The sequence below is a fragment of the Neovison vison genome, chromosome 2, assembly GCF_020171115.1.
Source record: "Neovison vison isolate M4711 chromosome 2, ASM_NN_V1, whole genome shotgun sequence".
Lineage (NCBI taxonomy): Eukaryota > Metazoa > Chordata > Mammalia > Carnivora > Mustelidae > Neogale > Neogale vison.
The window spans coordinates 43,972,154-43,992,631 of NC_058092.1; the positions used below are offsets into that span (position 1 = coordinate 43,972,154).

At 56.1% G+C, this 20,478-nt stretch overlaps 1 protein-coding gene across 3 annotated transcripts in view; it reads right to left on the reverse strand.

Annotated features, from left to right (window-relative positions):
* The window catches only part of SSBP3 (single stranded DNA binding protein 3), a 161,351-nt gene that overhangs the window by 13,676 nt on the left and 127,197 nt on the right, over window positions 1-20,478 (reverse strand). The window contains exons 6-9 of one of the 3 annotated variants that reach the window (XM_044238302.1): window positions 11,127-11,207; window positions 10,172-10,231; window positions 5,990-6,056; window positions 5,821-5,897 (exon numbers count right to left, since the gene is read on the reverse strand). In XM_044238302.1, coding sequence (XP_044094237.1) covers window positions 5,821-5,897; window positions 5,990-6,056; window positions 10,172-10,231; window positions 11,127-11,207 — 285 coding nt within the window. The remainder of the gene's footprint in view (window positions 1-5,820; window positions 5,898-5,989; window positions 6,057-10,171; window positions 10,232-11,126; window positions 11,208-20,478) is intronic. The other 2 variants (XM_044238303.1, XM_044238305.1) reach the window with 2 other exon arrangements.

Sequence of the window (20,478 nt, forward strand, 5' to 3'; positions counted from 1 at the left end):
GGAGACCAAGGATCTGAGGGGAGAAAGATCAGTCCAATGTCAGTAAGCCAGTGACTCAGCTGGGGTTTAAAGCTGGATCTGCAAGCCTCTGGGTCAGCACTGTCTCCACCACGCATCTGGTGACAACTCAGAGCCGACGTCACACTGGTGGAGGCCTCCTCAGCCAAGGTCAGGCTCCTGAACCTCACAGCTGTGGGCCCACCTCCTCTGCCTGGTCCCCCTGACAGCGGCTCAGAGTCTGAAAGAGTACACCCACAGTGCGGAGACAGTAACGGGAACGGCCTGGAGCCGACTGGCAGAGAGCGGGCACTGGGTTGAGGAGGCAGAGCGGGTGGCCACAGAGGGTCCCCATGCAGGAGCCGAGCCCTCTCAATCCACGGTGGCACAGGCTGGCAGGCGGAGCTACAGACGTGAGGTCAGAGCCCAGGAGGGCTAGCCCCGGCTCGGGCACACGTGTGTGACCACGGCCCCATTGAGGTCCCCGCCTGAAAGATGAAAATGCTGAGGGGCAGAGAGCCCCCAGCCCTACAGGCCCGTGAGGATCAAATGGAACGATGGCTTTGAAGTGCTCTGTCAGCTCTCAGAGGTGTGCTCTGATTTAGGATGTTAGCAGCAGAACGAACACCAAAGCCCTTAATGCTGTCTTAAGCATCACAGAACCTCGGGTCTTCAAGGGTCCTTCCTAAGCCCTATGTGCAGCAACTAAACCTTCCACAAACCTCGGCCTCACTTCTGCCGCTTCAGGACAGGGAGCCTGCCCCCTCCCCAGGCAGCCCACTCTCCCACAATAGACAGACACCCCTCCCAGGGCCTCTGGCCACAGCCTGCTGTCTCTCCTGACCACCGAGGAGCAAGAGGAAGGCCAGCCTGTGGGCTGGCTGCTGCAGCCAGCCTGGGCTGCAGCAGCACACAGACAGGGCGACAGGAGATGACAAGCCAGAGGCTCGCTCCTGGAACACACCCACAAGCCAGAGGCTCCCTCCTGGAACACTGCAGTGTGCTGCCCCTAGGAGGCTCTGGGGCACCAGTAGCTGTTCCCACTTCGATCTCCCTAATAGCAGCACGCCTGCTTCCCGAGAGGGAGACTGCCCACCAGGTCCTCCCTGCCAGAGGCACAGACCCTGGAGGGCCACATATGCCCTCCTGATTCAAAGATAGTAGGTTAGAGGGCAGGAGGGACCACAGATTTGCCCAGGGGTGCATGCTAAGTCAGGGCTGAAAGGAAGGCTAAATGTCAACTTTGGGGAGAAGTTCTCAAAGCACAAACAGCAGCCTTTTCAGAGAGGGCTTGGAAGCATGGTTTCAGAGACTCAACGGAAATGGTTCTCTTCCCTCCGTGTCCACCTGTCCATGGCGCCGGACAGCAAGGTGACCACCAGCCAGATGCCCCCCAACTCCTCCGCCATCTGCATGGCTCTTCAGTGACAGGGGCAGCTAGATGCACGAGGAGAGGGAACCCTGGTGCAACATGGGACTGGCCACGTTCATGGCATGGCGGTGGTCCCTGACTTCCCACCCCTCCCCCTTGTCACCACTCGGGCACCCCAGACCCTGGGCAGAGACCCTGGCCAGCTGTCGGGAACAATGAAGGGCCCCCCTGCAGGGGACTGTGGCTGGACACAGGAAAGTGCTGGGCAGCCGGCAGTTGCAGGGGCCCGCTCCTACTCCCTGCAGCTCCCAGCCCGAGGGGCTCCTCCTTCTTGAGGCTGCCCACAGCCCTCCCAGCACTATCTTCACCTTAAAGTAGGGAAAGAATATTCCAGTCTTTCAGACACACCATGTGGGCAGCTTCCTGGGCAGCAGGATCCTGTCCTCCATTTCCCACTCATCATGTGGGGCCGGGGGTCTCTATGGGGCCCCCTGGTAAAGTGCTTTAGGGGCCCCAATTTCTCCCCACCCAGCCCCCAGCTGCTCTGGCCGGGTTTATGATCCTTCCTCTATTGCTGGGGCTGCTGCTCAGAAGCCACAAGTAGAAACCAAGAAAGAGCTGGGCTGTCCTGGACCAACAGAGAGACGTGATTTCTTTCAGGTGGCATAAGGAGTGGTCCTAGAGATCAGGGGCTATCCTTTATGTGAACTTTCTCAAACACGGACAAGCTAAGATGGTAATCTCATGCCCGCCTGTGCAGAATCCATCCCCGGCTGAACAGCAGAACCGCTAGTCATCGGCACCCAGGGGGTCTACGGGCCACAGCATCTCAGAGGGGCCCGCAGTTCTGTCCACAGGAGCAGAAGCCTGTGCAGGTCTAGCTTCCCCCCAACGGGACTCCCTTCTGAAAACCTTAGCCAAAACACTCCTCTCAGACGCTGACACAATTCTTCAAAGAAAGACTGTAACTAAGTGGGTATGTATTGCCTCCTTTTTGGCACTGGCCATTGCACCGAACCAGAGTAAAATCTGTCTGAGACACTCAGGGAAAAGGGCAGGGCAATGCTTAGTCTGCTAGGTCCGTTGTGACATTTAGGCTAAAACCCAACACAGGCTCAGAAAGGGCAAATGTCACTCCGTCTGGCTTTGAAATCTATAAAGCAGCCCCAAGACTACACTGTAGCTCTTCTTTGTTCGGAAAGCCAGAGTCGTCACTGGCTATTAGCAATCTTATGCCCCACTTGGACTAACAGGTTGATGGTTTTCCCACCCTTGTGCCTGTTTTCAGCAGGGCACTGTGCATACAGTGGTGCTTATAAAGGCTGCCCGAAGGGGCTGGCCTCCTCTTCTAAGAGCCCAGGCTGTGGCAGAGACAGCACTGCCCGCTCTGCCCCCTTGAGCCAGTGTACTGGGGAGGGAATGGGGTCTGTGGAACACCCTGCAGGCAGCTCATGCTGTTCCTACCAGGCCTATGGTGGACCCTGTCAGGAGATCGCCCATTTTGCAGATGAGGGACTAGAGGCTGCAGCCCTGTTTTCCATCACCAAGCTCTGAGTTCATCCCTCTCCTGTCCATTAGGAGTGAGCAAGAGTGCACCAATGGGGACAGACAGAAAGGCCTGTAAGCAGGGGGTGGGGAGGTCCTACCCTCAGCCTTGTGGTCCAAACTTCTAGGCTCTGTTGTACCTGTTCCTGGCTGACCCCAAAACCTGCCCCACACCAGGCCAGCCCCTTCTGTCCCCAGTGAGGAGTAGGGGCAGACATTCTGGGTTGTTCTAAGGGCGCTTTAGCCCTGGAATTTAAGACTGCACTCTACCCAGATGGGTACAGGAGACATGGGCAAAGCACTTTAAGGTCTCTCTGTCAATACAATAAAGTCAAATAAAGAACAAGGGAGACATTTCCAGAGCTCCTGAGGTTGGTGGAGGTGGGGGAGTCAACTGGCCTGATCCCTGGGCTGGTTTCTCCGTTCCCTCTGGGTCACCCCTCCCAAGGCCTACAGGAGAGCTCTGCCCTTGCACACCGCTTGGCTGGACGCGAGAGGCCTTGTCTGGTAAGACCTCAGCCTTTAGGAGCCTCCCCTCTTTAAAGCATGCCACAAGAGTGTGCCAGACTTCTGGTCGGGGATTCTGACAGGAGGAGACACCTGCTAAGCCAAGAGGAAGTCCTAAACTTAGAGAGTACTCTGCTCTCGGTCAGTCTGCTGCCGTCTATTCCCAGCTCCCAGAACCTCAGGATTACTACAGGCTTAATGAACCGCTAACGTATGGCCTTGGCCAGGAAAAATTTAAAAAACCAAAAGCACACCCTGCTCAAAGCAATCATCAAACACAGGCAACAAGAGTCCTGAACAACTGAATGTAAGCCCCCCACTGGAAGACATACATTGCTCACGAGGAGCACCCGATGCCAAGCGCCAGGCCGAGAACTTGAGCCTCCCCTCGAGCACTCCTACACGGCCAGTGTTGGTCTCCTGCCCATTTTACAGATGCAGCTGCTAAGCTTCCAAGAACCCAGAGGGGCAGGTGGGGGCCTTCTTACTCCAACCTCTGGCTCCCCCAAAGTTCAGGACTTTGTGGAAGTCCAAGGTCACTGCTTATCCACCCCGAGTCTCTCTGAAGAGAGAGACTTCAGAGACTTCAGAGGTTCCTCACTCAGGGGAGGCAACACTCTGCTTCAGACCCCGCGGCCCCTCCCACAAGTTCCTCAGTGGAGCCACCCAGCTGGGGTCCACTCGAGATGGCCACACGGCAGGAAGGGGCCACTCTGGGGGCTCAAAAGGAACCAGTGAAAACACAAGCCCTGGGGATTTCAGGAAAGAAAACAAACAAACAAGAAAACCAGAGCTGGAACTGGCGCGCGCTTGCTTCACTGTAGGATAACGGGGCCAAGAGCAGACAAGGACCTCCCTAAAATCCTTCAGCACCACAGATGTTTGCAGCCCCCACCAAGAAGAAGGCAGTGGGCGGGGGGTGCTGTAAACACAGCTCCAGACGGAGCGGAGGACTCGGTGTGGGCGGACCCCTCTCCCTCCCAGCGGGACACGTGTCTGGGAGCCCGGGAGTGGGAGCACTCCTCCTCCTCCCTGAGGGAACCGGAAACCCGGGGAGGGGCCCAGAGAATGCAAACATCTGCACACCGAGTTGGGGGGATGGACCCCCGATGACAAGCAGGCTTCCAGGCAGGGCAGAAAAGGGAAGGAACACCCTACAGCAAAACCCTCCCGATCTCACTAAATGAAATTCCCTTCTCCTTATTTAGACTTGCAGCTTCTTTTAGCTAGTCAGATCAGCAAACCCTCTGCCACAGCTACTAGAGGAAAACAAGGCCACATTCAAATACTCCGGAGGGTGGGAAGCAACTGTGAGAAAGCTCAAGAATAGGAATGGCCTGTCCGACCCCTGCCAGGTGGTCCTGTGAGAGCCAGCCTGTACCTGCGGGGCCTGAAGCTGGGTCACAAGGACTGACCGCTGTGCCGTAACTGCAAAGAGGTGGGCAGGGCACTTGACAGCATGTCTCCCAGAGGTTTCCGAGGGATCCTTTTTGACAATGGAACCTCTCTGGTCAGAAGAAACCTTAGCTTGGGGGTGCCTGGATGGCTCAGTGGGTTGGGACCTCTGCCTTCAGCTCGGGTCATGATCCCAGGGTCCTGGGATTGAGCCCCATGTCGGGCTCTCTGCTCAGCGGGGAGCCTGCTTCTCCCTCTCTCTCTGCCTGCCTCTCTGCCTACTTGTGGTCTCTGTCTGTCAAATAAATAAATAAAATCTTAAAAAAAAAATAAAAGAAGAAGAAGAAATCTTAGCTTGGAGCCAGGGCCAAGAAACTGGCTGAGGCTCTGGGTTGAAGGGGGTTTTAGGGTTCCTGGCCAGCCTGGCCTCCTCTCCCTGGGGTGGCATCACCGAGAACCACGGGTGTAGACACACTCCTCATCCCCTCATGTCAAACAAGGAAACCAAGGCCTATTAGGGCCCACCGAGGTCCAAAGGTTCACCCACGGACAAATGGTGAGTCACAGGCAGAGCTAGGACTGCCCCTTGTTCATCCCGCCTTTGGGTCACAACAAATCGGGACCCCAAGCCAGTTCAAGTCCTCTACCCAGGAGGCTTTGGGATTCCCAGAGAATCCACACCACTACTCAGGCACCAGACCCTCCACCTCCCAAAGTCTTCAAAACCCTCCCACGGCAGGATCTGGCAACACCTGGCTGCCCCGCTCCCCCAGCTTCCCGGAAGGCCCCTTAATCTGGCCTGCTGCCTACCAAGGGGGGCTGCTCCTGGCTGTGTGGGGGGCCAGCCCAGGCGTGGGCAGAGCAGGCAGCTGGGGATTGGGCCATGTTCTCTCCCCTCACCCCTGCGAGCTGAGTGACGTGAACGACTGACAGACTGTGGAAGGAGGAGAGCAGGCGGGTGCACATAGATGGACAGGGAGATGGACAGACAGACAGGGGGTTACCTGTGGGCCGGGCCCCATGGGCCCCATGCCTCGGGGAGGGTTCATTCTTTGCATTGATCCTCCCATGTTGGGGTGCCCTGCATGAGAGAGTAGGGGAGCTGTGAGGTGGGGAGGGGGGTCAGACAGCACAGACTCCCCATGCAGCGGGTGGCCCTGCCCTGCCCTCTACCTTGTTGTCGGGTGGGATCCATGGAATTAGGCAGCAGCGGCTGGGTCCCAGGAACTCCTCCCGGAGGCTGAAAGAGACATGAGAGCCACGCTGAGTAGCTGGGGGCTGGAGAGAGATGCACCTGCCTGGCCCAGCCCACCACCACCCTCCTGGGGCCTCACATGGACCCCCGACCTGCCGGCTGGTGTTGGAGGCAAGGGCCCCAGAAGCGGCAGGCAGTGGGACAGGAAGCATCACACACCCTGCTCTCTCCACGGGTCTGTGCTCCCAGAGCCTGGGCTCATCCTGGCCTTGCCCCAGCCACACGCCCCTCAGCAGCAGCACACCCCCTGCACTCACCTCCCGAACCCTGGCCCCAGCGGTTTAAGCCATACCCTGTCTTTCCTTCACCTGCGGAGATGTAACTCACCTTATCCCCTCCCCTCAAGTGTAGGGACCAGGAGACCCCCCCCCCCAGCTAAAAATCCTATCACTACACAGGGATCTTTATACAGGGGAGCAGGTGGCCTTTGAGATCTGGATGGGGAAACTGAGGTCCAGAAGCTCAAAGGCCCCTGGTCACCTACTGACAGAGCCAGGATGAGCGCTCAGAGCCCCCAACTCCCTGTCTTCGTCCTCCATATGAAATGCTCCCTTCCGGCCCCAGGGGTGAAAAAGAGGCCTCCCAGAGAGGGGCGAGCAGGAGACTGAAGGAGAAGCTGCCTCCCGAGAGCCGGCTCCAAGTGGCAGGTGTTGGTGTGCTGCTGTGAAGAAGGGGAGGACAGGGTGCCACGGGCTTCCCGAGTGGACGTCTGGTACACTCACAGTGGGGACCTGCTAAAACGGACTGACTTGGGACTGAGGCGATTTCAGCAGCAATCGGGAAGAAAAGGACAAAACAAGCAGCAGAGCTGGAGGGGAAGTGTGTGCTTCTGGAACCCCGTGCCTCAGGACTTAATCACAGGCCCTTGCCTTTGAGAGGGAAAGCTTCTGGGAAAGCGGACCACCTGTTCCCTCTGCAGACGCCAGCGCTTCTCAGAGGCTGGGCCCCTGGGACTGGGACAGCTGCCCCCTCTGCACCCCCTGATCCTGAGCGCAGCTGGGGGGATGGCCCAGCGGGGACCTCCAAATCAGCTGTGGAACGGGCGTGGTGGTAAGCAAAGAGACTAGTTCTCAGTACTGTTCCGAGCTCCAGAATGGGATCTGTGTGTGTGTGTGTGTGTGTGTCCTGTGCGTGGGGGTACTCATGGGAGGCCACGCAAACCTGGGAGGACCTGCTGTCCTCTAACTCACAGTCTGTCTCTCCTGCCCCCCGTCTTAGCTCTTCGGACCTCTTGCTTTCTTCCAGCCCTGCTTCCTCTCCCCAAGGTCTCCAGCTCTGAATCACTTGACCGGTTTGGGTCTGCCCACTTGTGGGTTTGGGATATTTCTAGACCCCAGTTATAGGGACCTGAGAGGACCAAGGCAGGCCTGCCTCTGAGGCTGTCTGGTTTGGGGGACCCCAGGATATCAAGGTGGACAGGTCACAGACTGTCCCCACCTATGACCCTGACAAAGCAGCTGTGGCAGCCGGGCAATCACTCCCCCTCCAGGTAGCCTAGCAAGAAGGTGGACAGACCTCGAGGGGAGCTCCTCCTTGGGGTCCCGGCACCCTGCTCTGTCAGGACCCGGGAGCAGAGCAGGGCTGCCTGCTCAGCGGGAGTCTGGGAATCACTTCCCTCCAACCCTCACTGGGGTGACCCGGCACTGGGGACAGGGCCACCTTGGCCTCTTCTACAAGGGAAGGCAGATGTGCTGTGACGGAGATAACAGGTCTCACACAGAGGAGGCCGAGGCCTTCCAATATAAGGAAGAAGCAAAAGCACGGCTCATACGTGGGGCTGAAAGCGCTCGCTGTGGCGCTCCCGGAGCCTGAGAGGGAAGCGATGCTCTGGGGCCATCCCGCGGGCTCTGGAAGTAGGCCAGCAGCTCTCCTGCAGCACTGTGGGGCTGGTGCAGGAAGCATCTGCCCAGGGAGTGGCCAAGCAGCGTCTGCACGGTCACCCAGCTGCCTGCCCCCGTCAGCCACAGGCCAGCAGGGGCTCCTCTGGGACGGGTACGGGAGGGCTGCCTGAGAAACCCAGGTCCCAGTCCTCCTCTCCTCAGCCCCGCTGATCCCCACTGTTCCCCACCCACCCGCCGACTCTCGTTGGAAAAACAGCAAGGCTTTCACCTCTATATATGGCCCCAAATCTGTCACCAGGGAGGCAGGTGGGAGGATAGCCTTGTAAAGCTCAGAGGACAGGTCAACAGTCCTTAGCTTCTTGTCCCCTACCCAGTGCCCTTTCCACTGCCCTACCACAGGCGGTCCCGTGAGCCTCAGCTAGGCCTGAGAGCACTGGGGTGGCCGAGGGTTCTGTTCCACCGCCAAATGAGGCACTTTCCGCCCGCCGCCCCCCGACCCCCTGCCCAGGTGCAACACCCCTGAGAGGGGCACATCCCTCCCTGGAGGGCAAACACTTCTTGAGTCCACAGCAAATTGGAAATTGGTATAGATTTCCAAATGCGGGGTGGTGGGGGGCAGCGGTTGGGGGGAAGGTTCCAACTGCTTTGTAATGTGAGGTGCAGAGGACAGATTTATTCTCCGTTTGCTCTCTTGGGCTCTGGCTCATGCTTAATTGATAAATAGGAACATGCATGTTTCCTCTCGTGTCCCCTAATTGCTGGAGAAAAGGCCACGGTGATGATAAGGAAGCATCTGTTCCCTCCATGGGGAGGAGTCCAGTTTGGGCCAAGGAGAGCTCCTGGATGCACCGGGCAAGGGGGAGAAGGTGCTGTGGGGACCCTCGCGGTGGCTGGGCCAGCACATTCACAACTCTGAACACTAACTGAACCGGGTGAGGGGCCAAGGAAGGGTGCTGAGCTGGGAGCTGCAGACGCACATGACCTGGCTTACTGCAGGACTCCAGGAAGCCACTCCTCCACTCTGACCTGTTTCCTCCTCTGGGACATACCCAATGGTCCCTCCTTGTTCAAAAAGCTGGGTGTCTGATTCTTATCTGTGTCTCTCCCTCATGTCAGAGAAAGAGAAAACAAAAGACTTTTGGAGGTGGAAAAAAAAAATAACTGGAAACCTGACAGGCATTTTAACAGTATAATTTGGTGGCCCTGGACTATGAGGGTCTCGCCTTAGGCCCTGCAGCTCAGCACCTGGAGGCAGGCCTTCCTTGCAGTGCTCAGGGAACAGAAACAACAAGGCCTCTCTGGCTGCTAAGAGAACTCCCAAGCTCCAGAGGCAGCAGGGGCTAGAGGCACTGGTGATGCAGTCACATCTTTTGAAGGGTTTCTGCAAGGTCACTCAAAGAATTTTATGTAAAAAAATACTTCAGCATGAAAAGAAACCTCCCTAACATTTCTTTTTAACTTTCTTTTAAATCTGTCGATCCTCAAAAGATATTTTATCTTTACCTCTCCAGCTCCTTTCCCGCCCCCGGATGGGCTGAACTAGGGATGGCGGCACAGGCGCCGATTTCTCCAGACCACCTAAGAACTGCCAACCCTAATGGGCCAGCATAAGGCACACAACCCCAGGCCGAGAAGCCCTCCCCATACGCGGACCACTTTTCTAATTACACGAACAAATCCTTTCTTGTTTTGAGTTGGGTCTGGGAAACAGGCAGACATTGCTTAGAAACTCACAAGCGTCCTGCTCCGCTGCATCCAGGCTCCTGATCTAAGCATTCCTACGGGCCATTTCTCCCCTTAATAGCAGGATTATATTTACCAGCCTTGGCAATTCTCAAAAGCTTCCAGGAAAAAAATGCACGTTGTCAATTAACTTCATTAAGGAGGAAGACCCTTTTCCAAGAAGGGCCTGGAAGGGAGGGGGCAGGGGCATTACCACCTTCCCTAGAATAGCTGATACCCTGCATTCCCACTGGGGCTGCTTCTGCTGCTGCCCTCTGGGCTCCAGGAACCACCAGGCTCTGCTCTGCTGCCCAGAGCCCACCAGGAGAGGTAGAGGCAATGCTGGGAGAGGGGCTGTATGGTGAACATGGAGCGGACCAAGGGCCCTCCTTGGGGACCGGCCTATAAGCTATCTCCAGCACTCAAACCTGTCCCTCCACCTCCAAATCCTTTCCCCGAGTTTGGACTGGTGTCACAGTCCAGCGGGGGCCAACGGTGGCTGGGTGAGGGGAGAGAGAACATGAAAAGGTACAGTACCTGGTTTCCCATTCTGATCGGGGGCCTGGGGCCGCCTGCGTAGCGCGGTGACATAAAAGGCTGCAATTACAGGGAAGTAGTTCAGTGACAGCCTGCACTCCCGCCCAGGGACAAACATGACTGTGCTCCAAGCCACCAAGTCCAGTTTTGTTACAACCGGCCATCTTTCCAACTCTCTTTCTCCCGGTGGCCTCTTCCCTCTGGGCACAACTTCCTCTGGGCGGAGGGAACAACTCCGCGTTCCCCGTGTGCCCGTGGACATCTACTCTGGGTGGCTGGAGAGCGCAGCTGGGCCTGGGCAGGGGGCGCGGAGGCAGGAGCTGTTATAGTGGTGCGGGGCCGAGGAAGAGACCTCTGCTCTCAGGAAGGGAAAATCGCGACTCAAAAGGGGACTCATACACAAAATGTTCCGGGTATGCGGACAGAGCTGGACACACACGCGCGTGCACGTGCGCGCACGCACACACACACACAAAAACCACTGACACAGGGGGTGGGGAAGGGGAGTGAGGATTTGGGGTGGGGGGACACAATGAGAACAGTAAGGGGCCAGCGGGCTCCCTGACTTGTGCGGGGCGATGGGCAGGAGCAGCAAGAGCGCACACAGAGAAAGGCTAGGGATGCAGCTTCGGTTACGAACAAATGGTTAACCAAACTCAAAAACCAAACCAAAAGTGAGAGAGGAAAAAACAAAAACATAAAGGCCGCTGACAAGGTCACAGAAATATATTTGCTTTTCTTTTGGTTTCAGATCCAAGCTGGGTGTGATGTCCAAGGAATGAAGACTGTCTTTGGGGGTAGGGGGTGAAAAATTTTTCTTTTTAATTTCATTTGTCCATAAAGACTCGAAAGCAATGACTAGAGCACATTTTTGATTTTTGTTTTTCCTCTGCTGGCTCTGTCCTCCTCGTGCCCCGCGCCCCCCGGCGGGCGGGCGAGCCACAGTGCTTTTTACCTGACTGTGGGGTCCCATCATGCTGCTGGGATTGTGAGGTGGAGGCTGTGCGTGCGGCGAGGGCTGTGACCCCGGAGGACCCTGTGAGGCCAGACAGTAGAGGCAGGTTATAGATCACAGCACATGGAGAAGCGCAGAAGCTTAAAAGAACAAAAATTAAACCAAAACGAAGGGCAGGCGGCGGGCGGGCGTGCGGGCTCTGGCTGGCGGGGAGGTGCGCGGCGGCTTGGGTCGCAGGCTCAACGGTGGGCGCAGAGAGCGGGAGGGAGAGAAGCCGATGAACACACTCACGGGGCGGTTTACAGGGACGGGAAATAAAACCCAGCTCCTTTGCCAAAGCATGCAGGAGCGGGGGGCCCGGGCACCATCTACGGCTGGAGAGGAGTTTGCCATGTTAAATACGCTGGTTGTGATGGGCTCGGAGAGCACGGCGACGCATAGCAAGACCCTGGTTTGGGGGAGCTTCCGGTCTGGAGGGGGACACAGACAGGATGCAGGCTCCTGGGCCTCGCTGCTGAGGGGAGGGGGGCCTGATGGGTGCACGGGAACAGACAGGAGGAGTCAGGCTGGGCCAGAGATCAAACAAACAAGGGAACAAAAGGACGGATGGTTACAGAGAACCCATGCCGTGAACTTTATTAATTCACCTTCACTTTTAAAGGGCCCCCATGAAGTGCGGTTTCTCATTCTTTTTACCCATGAGGAAACGGGATCTCAAGGGATGAGGGAACTTGGCCATAGCCACACAACTGGTGGACGGCAAAACCAGGATGAGATGCCTGATGGCCCCGAGGCTCGCCTGGACTCTGTAGCCCAGAACTCAAGCTGGCATGTGCAGAGGGGCAGGGGGATGGGGCTGGAGGCCCCTGACTTCTGGGTGGGTGGGGGGGGGGCTGGGCTTTCCACTCTAGCCAGCAATGAGCCACCCACGGTCCCCCGAGCTGACACCAGAAGCCCTGGGCTATGCTGACCTTGACTCCCCCCAGAAGAGATGGGCAGGTGAATTCACTCAAACCACAGGATGGGTCAAACTGTGGGTTGCAACCCATTAGTGGATGGTGAAATCAATTTAGTGGGTTGCAACCATTGTTTCCTAAAAACCTGGAACGGAGTAAAAAAACAGAATAGAAACTAACAGCTCCTAAAGGCAAATCTTTTCACCCACTTCTTTTCACATTTATACATATGTGTGTGTGTATACTGGTTCGCCACGTCAAACGTATTTCCTACTGCAGGTCAATCAAAAAGCACAAAAGGCCCATCTTGGAAGCTCCTTCCGGCCTTCGGGATGTTCAGAGCTGGACACGGGGGCTGGTGACGAGGAGCTCACCCTAATTCATTCTTCTCTACCCTAGACCATGCCATCACTACTCTCGCAAGTCGTTTTTGAGAAAAGTCCAAAACCTGAACAGGGGATGGGGGAGGTTACATTAAAAAGGAAAGGGAGAGCGAATCTTTGAGATGCGGGTAGAATTCTCTTAGCCTTCTCCCTCAAAGTCAGGCTGCCCAGCCTCCCACCTGCTCAGAAAACCCAGTCTGGAGCCAGGGCGGGGTGGAGGGGCTGGTACTGGGCGGTGGGCCCGAAGACAGGGAGAAGAGGTGTGCAAGGAAAGACGGCAGGGGGCCGTCCGGGAAGGCGGGGGCACCGCTGAGGACAGGCCTGGAGTTTCTTGGCCAAGTGAAGGGCTGCTCACTTCCGGAGAGCTCTGTGGAGCAGATGTTCCCCTACCTGCCACGCTACTAATTTCAACAAGTGTGTGTCTTTCTAGCGGCTGCCAGCAACGGCATGGTTTGTTACCATGAGCAATTTTCTTAATTAACAGACATTAATTAGCCATTTAGCAATTTTGCAAGCATTTGTTTAGCGGCTTTCCTAAACATGAATACCACTGTGATAATGGCGCTGATTAGAGGGTCCCCTAATTAACAGTACAGGGAAGGAAAATTGAAATCACATAAATTAAAAAGGGAGGGGAAGCTAATGAAGGCGGGACATATTTGCACCTGCAAGTCTTTTGTACCATGAAACTTGGGTGCAATGTAAACAAAATAAGATAATTCAAAGCCAACCCCCAAAAAAAGAAAAATAAAAAGAACAGAAGAAGAGGGTTCGAGGGTGAGGTCCAGTTGCCAAGAGGGGGCAAAAGGCCTTCTGTTGGTTCCCAGCTCTTGGCAAGAAGAAAGTGCCTCCTCCCTCCAACTCTCGTGGCCCTTCCCTGGTAGGATCTGGAGCTCCTTCGGTGCGAGCGGAGTGTCTCCGGGCAGGTCCCCCACACCTGTGGCCCTGTGAGCCAGGGGAGGCAAGCAGCAGCTGACCTGACGGCTGACTGTAGAAAAGGTATGGAAAGCACCCCAGAGTGTCTGCCACCCACAGGGGACCTCAGACAGCAGCGGCCCCTGCTTAGGGCCGGTGCTCGAAACTGGGTCTGGAGGGCCATTCCAAGCTGTCTCCTGCCCCTAGATTATGGCTGCTTGGGCGCCCTGACGTTCAGAGGCCAGGCCAGTACACGTGCCTCATCTCTCTACCTCCCTCAGAAGCTCCCTGCCAGACTCTGGTAACTGGCCCCTGAAGAAGTGGCTATGGTACAAGTTCACCTCCAAGTAGCCCCCTCAACACAGATGGCCAATGAGTATAAGGGCCGGGAGTGCACGGCTGGTCCGAGAGGCTCTGGGCTGATCCAGCAACTTCTCTGGCTGGGAGGGAGAGGTGGCGAGTGGACTGTGAAGTCTGGGGAGGGAGCAGCCTTCTCAGAAGTCTCCCCCATGACTTGGAGCCCGGGTTTGGAACACTGAGGACAAAAGAACGCTGGCCTAGGTTGGCCAGCTGCCTGGAGAGAAAACCCCACCATGATCTCGAGACAGGTGGAGACGCGGCTCAAAGCAGGGGGCTCCTGTCCTACCCCAGAGTACGTGGTGACCAGGCTCCGCTCGTGTACTTCCCAGCACAGCACCTAGCACGGCTAGGAGCTCTGTGAGCCAAAAAGTGTTTCCTCCATGAAGGCAGAAGCCTATTGATTCCTGGTGGTCACCTGCATCCAGACAAAGTGCCATCCTCCGGGTCTCTACTACATCTGCTTGGCCTGGAGCTGTCTGCCACTCGATCTGCGTCCAGACTCTGGCCCTGGGACAGTGTGTGACAGCACAGGGAGGCGCCCCGCAGGCCTGATGCATTCTTGGGGCAGAGAACAGGGCACCACACGGAAAACGGCTGCTTCTGTTAAGACGATAACAGACCTATTCCCAGCTCCACAAGGAGGAACGGGATTTGCTGCCCTGTGGTTTAGTGCACCTATAAGAGGAGTTTCTCTCCTCCCCTGCCTTCTCCACAGGAGACCAACAGGTAGGTGTTAAGAAGACAGACTTTATGGTCTTTTCAACTCCTTACCCACTTGGTCAAAAGGTCACAGAGGAGGCAGACCACAAATGACCTTGCTTGAGGCTCTGACCTTCTTTGGGTTGTTGGGCTTTTCTCTTCCCCAAACTCTGAAAGGATCCGGCAGGCCGGGGGAGCGGGTGCAGGTAGAAGGTGGGAGAAGGAGGGAGTCCAAACACTGATGGTACTGATGAACTTTCCCACACAGGATGGCTGCCCCATGGGGCCTCCTGGCTTGCATTTGCTGAAAGCTTCAGAAGAACCAACATTAGGTGCATCTGGAAGCCTATTTGGCCAAAAAGAGCCTCTGAGTCCAGCTCTGCTTAGATGTTGAAGGATTTCCGTCTCACGAACAGCATATCCACCCTCCCAGGATGCCACAGAGCACATGGTTATCGGCAGACATCTGAGGTGCACAGAGTACTGGATCGAACCAAGTTGGGGCTCCCACTGGCAGCTTGGGGAGAGCTACACCTGCCTGCAGTGGGTGGCCCTGACAGATCGTCGCTTCTCCCAGTGCCCTGCATTTACAGGGAAGAAAGTGATGCCCAGGACAGAGGTGTGACCTGCCCAGGACAGAGGTGTGACCTGTCCAAGACCACAGAGAATGCACTGGTGGCAGAGCCACATCGCCTAATCCCAGTCGGGGAATCTCTTTATGACAATCATACTCCTGTCCACTGTAGGTAAAGTGGACTCAGCCACTGACTGCACTTCCCTCGTCAGAGAAATGGAGATAGTAATAAAGCCGCACGTCACCTGCATTAGCTCACATGACCCTGGACTCATGGCTGGAAAGGCTAGCAGCTGCTCCGTTTCATACCTCAAAAGGGTGAAGCCACTGGCAAAGCCATTCAGCGGTGGAACCAGGCTCCAAGTCTGCTTCTAGAGCTCCAGGGGGCCTGAGCTGGCCCACTACTCCACCAAGCCCACAAGGGGTGCCTCCGTGTCACACATGGAGCACGAGGAACAATTCTTAGAGGCTCAAGCCTGGGGGGTGCGGCCACTCACCCACCCACATACTTATTCTGGAGGCTGACCTCGGGGGTCCAGCCAGCCCCATCCATATCCTGGGGGTAGGTGATGGAGGCGCATCAGACTGGTCAGGCTAGCTGGGAAGGATGAGGACACAGTGACAAATGAGCTTGTGTCCGTTTAAAATGCCATGGGGTCCAAGAGAAGGTGTCAGTTAAACTGAGGCTGTAGAAGGAAATGTGGCTGTAGAAGGAAGGCCAATGGGGAGCTGGGCTGAGAACTGAGGTCCCCTGACTGGTCAGAAATCTTTCCACTGCAGGGCACTAGCCCCCTTGGCGGGGCAGGGGGGTGATGCCAGGAAGGCCTGCACCAGGGAGAGACCCCAAGTGGGAAACCCCATAACCAAATCTGGGAGAAGGGAACGGAAAACGTGCCCACTTCCTGCCTGGGCTTTCATTCTGCCCCAGACCCTGTTAATGGACTTGCCACTCTGTCTCCAGGGTCCCAACATCTCTGACCGGAGATCCAGAACTCCCGCACTTCTCCTTTTGTTCCCTGTTTTCCAGCGCTGGGTAGTGTCTCATCTCACAGCCTCCGAGGGCCCTGTAAGCAGGGCCTGGGGGCCTGGGAGGTTCTGCAACGGTGCGACACTGGGAGTTCAGTGAGAGACGCTTTCTGGTCACAGACGGGGAGGGGAGCAGAACAGCCCCACAGCACAAGAGAGCCATGGTCTCCGCAGAAAGGCATTTCAGAGTGTCAGCATGAGCCACCCATGCCTCTGGGTCGCAGCTGGCTTGATGGAGTCCCTGCACTTCCCCTAAAGCCATCCTCGGGAGGTACATGGGCTTATGGCATGATGGCAAACGCTTCCAGCATCTCCGGGGCACACGGTGAGGCCAGTTCCCTCAGGAGGAAAAAGGGACATTGCAGTGGGGTGGTGCAGGTGACAGCGCTAGGCGTGCGGGAGGTCCCTAGGCTTCCGTGGCCGCGCATTCACGCCTCATGTTCCGATGGCCCCTCACTGCCCATTTATGGGGAAAGCAGCAGTGAGGCCCGCTCTGCTGGGAGCGCCTCCCTCAGCCTGTTGAAAGCCCACACGGGGCGCTCCTCTTCAGACACTGTGTCTAATCCGTAGATTCCACGCAGGCTGCTTGAGGGCACGGGCACGGCCTTCCCCGCAGTGTGCACATGCTGGGCAGCGGCCGGACAGGGCAGAGAGGATTGGCCAACACGCGGACCCCACAGCCACAGTGAGCCAGCCCCTGGGTGGACACATCTAACCCCTCGGAGGTTAAGGGACCCGGAATAGTACCAACGAGGTTACTGAGTTGGTCCTCTGAACTAAAGATTCTCACAGAAAAGAGAGGATAGCGCTTTAAAATTAAAAGTCAAATTAAAACAACAGTACTTTTTTTTTTTTTAAGGAGAAAAATAATAAAAGCTAAGTGCTAAGTTCAATATTTCTAAAACTCACTGCTCCTTCACCTGGCGCCACCTCACACTCTCCAAGGCTGCCTTTCCCTGACTGGAAAGCATGGACTGTCAAGGAAACAGAGCTGAGGCTTAACTCCAGGCTTTCTGGGTGCAGAGGCGAGCCCGGGAAAGAACACATATGAGAATGAGCTGTGGCCAGGGCAAATGTTGGGCTCCAGAGCCCAGGACACTCGGGCTGGCGTCCTGCCTTGTCTTCCTGGGGTGTGGGCTGCTCATCTTCAAAGGGGAGGAGTTCAGGTGACATGGAGTTCGGGTTCCTCACAGGAAAGCCAGGAGAATGCTCTGTAAGCCGCAAAATGCTATGTGCTTACCACTGGCCAAAATTTGCCTTCTGTCTTCACAGGAGGCCTTTGGGGATGGCACTTGGAAGTTTCAGGTGTCTCAGAGACCCAACACTCTACACATCTTCATCCCTCCTCACTCATGGGGCCAGTGGCCGCCAGCCTGGCAAGGCTGGGGGCGTGTTTTATCGACAGGCTGCGGAGACAGACGACTTATATTACTAGGGTCCTGTGTCATCTGCCTGTTGGGCGTGTCACTTTAATTGAGAGAATATAAAATTACATTAATTATACACATGGTAAAAGGCATGTGGCAGACAATCCAATTTGCTCCTTGGACACAAATGCTGACAGAAAATGGCCTAAGCCCATTCTGGGGAGAGGGGGCCAAGGAGTGCCCGAGCGCCACTGATTCCCCCCCACCACGTCCGTTGGTGCAGTCCACCTCGTCCCTGGAGCGTGAACTTGACCACGTGGCTAGGTGAGGGAGGGAGAGCTTTAGCCGCCCCTCCCCTTTAACATGCACCTCAGCAGAGGAAAAGTTCTTTCTTTACTTTGGCCCATGGGAACCAAGCTGGCAGTGGCTCGCACCGTTGCTTTCCTCTCCTGCCTCTGTCCATCCCCTCTCCATAGAAGCTTCTCTGTGCATGTGTATGTGGGAGGTACAGGCCAGAACTGGAGCTGCGATGACCAACTCGAGGGCAGAGGGAGCCTGAGTCATCTGTGTGTCCACATAGTGTGAGTCCAGGACACACCCAGCCGGTCCTCAGGGGGCTGAGCTGGGCCACACCTGACGGCATGACCACACACCCCCACCCCCACCCCGAGAGCTCCACGTCAGGGGCAGTGGGCTGCCTAGGACATGAGCCCACAGGAATCAAAACCCTCTGGGGGCACCAGACCAGGAGGATGGGTTTTGCCAGAGAGATGTGAAGTGGTGGCAGCCCCTTTTCCTGGGATGGTGGGGAGTTGGCCAGTTAGAGGGAGGACAGTACACCATGTCTCCCCCTTGGGGTCACCTCTGCATACCATCAGCAATTGATAAGGCCACCAAGGTCCCCTCTGGGCAAAGATCAGCAGAAGACTCTGATTTCTGTCTGAGCAAAGGCCCCAGCTGACCTCCGCTTCTCACTGCACCTCTCCAAGGAGCTGGGATGGGGCTGGGTGGACGGCAAGGGCGAGAGGTCTGCCTACTTGTGAATCTGGTGCCAAGACACTCACAGGAGGTGCTCAGCGAACGTTCTCAGCAGACATGAGGCCTGCTTGCCCTACAGAGACGCAGAATCAGCAGGCGATGGTTTTCAAAACAAAGGGAGGAAGCGTGGCAAATGAAAGTAGTGGCAGCGTCCAAGACCTAATGCAGAGTTCCGGCACGTACTGCCCCCCGCCCCCGCCTCTTCCCCCAGCCCTTGCACAGACAGGAAGACTGAGCTCCATCTCACCAGTCCCAGGGCCAGGCTTGGTGGCTTGCACCACGCTGCAGACCCAGAACGGAGGCTGGGGTCAGCTGCAGGGTGAGGACCCCAAGAGCACGGCCACCATGCTGAGCTAAAGGAGAAGCTGGCAAACTGGCTCATGGCCAAATACAGCCTGCTGCCTGCTTTTGCAAATAAAGTTTTATCGGAACACAGCCACACGCATCTGTGCCCGGTCCACAGCTGCTGCCACACAACAGCTGTCTGTCAATGTCAGTGCTGTGACAGAGACCAGATGGCCCACAAAGCCTCAGAGATCGACTATCTGGTCCTTCACAAGAAAGACAAGAAAGTATACGCTGACCCTTGGGATAGGGAATGGGTTTCAAGGTGGAAAAAGGGGGAAAACTGGGGTCTTTTAAAATCCTCAAGGTAGGGCACCTGGGTGGCTCAGTGGGGTAGGCCTCTGCTTTCGGCTTGGGTCATGATCTCAGGGTCCTGGGATCGAGTCCCGCATCAGGCTCTCTGCTTGGCAGGGAGTCTGCTTCCCTTCCTCTCTGCCTACTTGTGATCTCTCTCTGTTAAATAAAAAAAATCTTAAAAAAAAAAAAATCCTCAAGGTAAAATAAAACAGTACCATATCTACTTTCTGACTGTTAGCCTCAGATCTCCCCAATAAGACAAATGAAGCAAAAATTAACCCCACGGAGAATAAGGAAACTTTAGTCCAATGACATTACAGTGTTCTTCATCAGAGCCACAATTTTTCCCACTGCGGATGAACAGAATGAAAGCTGGACCAGGGGTCAGCAAACCCGAGCTGTGGTTCTCCTGCCATGACGCCATGCAGCCAGTCACAGAGCCCCAGTTTTCTTAACCACTGGTCTTGCACAAATGACCTTTCATCCTTGTAACATGACAGCCAGCATTCACATCCAGCTGGCTGGCCCCGGAGTACCTTCCCAGCCTCCTTCTCACCACAGTGCTGGGGAACGAGCTCATCCCTCGAATGCCAACATAGAACATTCTGGGGACTCGATTCCAGCCCTTAGTTTTTTCAGCAGATTCACACTGTGTGACCCTCTCCTTTGCAGTGAATTTCTCTAGGGTCATCTTGGGAAGGGCCTCTACCTTGAAGGGCTATGGTTGGAATGAGGTGGGGGGCAGAAGAGAGATGACCATGCCTCCAGCTACTAAACTTCTGGGGCTCCCCTGCTGGAGATTCTTTGTATGTGCCTGTGTCTGTATAACCAGGCATCCTTTTCAGGGACATGGGACAAAAGCACGCACGGGACCCAGTCCATCTGGGAGTGTATCCAACCACTGGGTCCCAGCACCCTGGGCTGAGGGTGCACTGAACACCAGACACACGTGAACAAGCAGTACTGTGGACCAGTGTCCCAGGTCTATTACCACGGCAGCACCCCAACAGGCACAGGACTAGGCGCCCTAGAGAGCAGGAGGGCAGCAGTGAGATAATTAGCACACTGAGGCAGGGCCTGGAAGGAGGAACAGGTGTCCTCTGGCAGAGAAGAAAGAGAAGGGGTTTCTGGGCTGAGAGACTGGCCTCTATGCTGTAGGGGCAGTGTGGCCATAGTGCTGGAGGGCCGTGAGCACAAGATGGAGACCTTGGGGCTGGGCCCTCCAGGCTAAGAAGCAGGGCCCTTAACCCTTAGGAGCTCCTGCATGAGCGTGCCAATCAGATCTAGGTCTTGGGAATTACACATCCATTCCTTTCCTTTCCAAAGATGTTTCTATGGCGCTTCTCAAGTTAGAAATCAAGACTTGTAGCCACAGGAAAACTGAGTTCATGG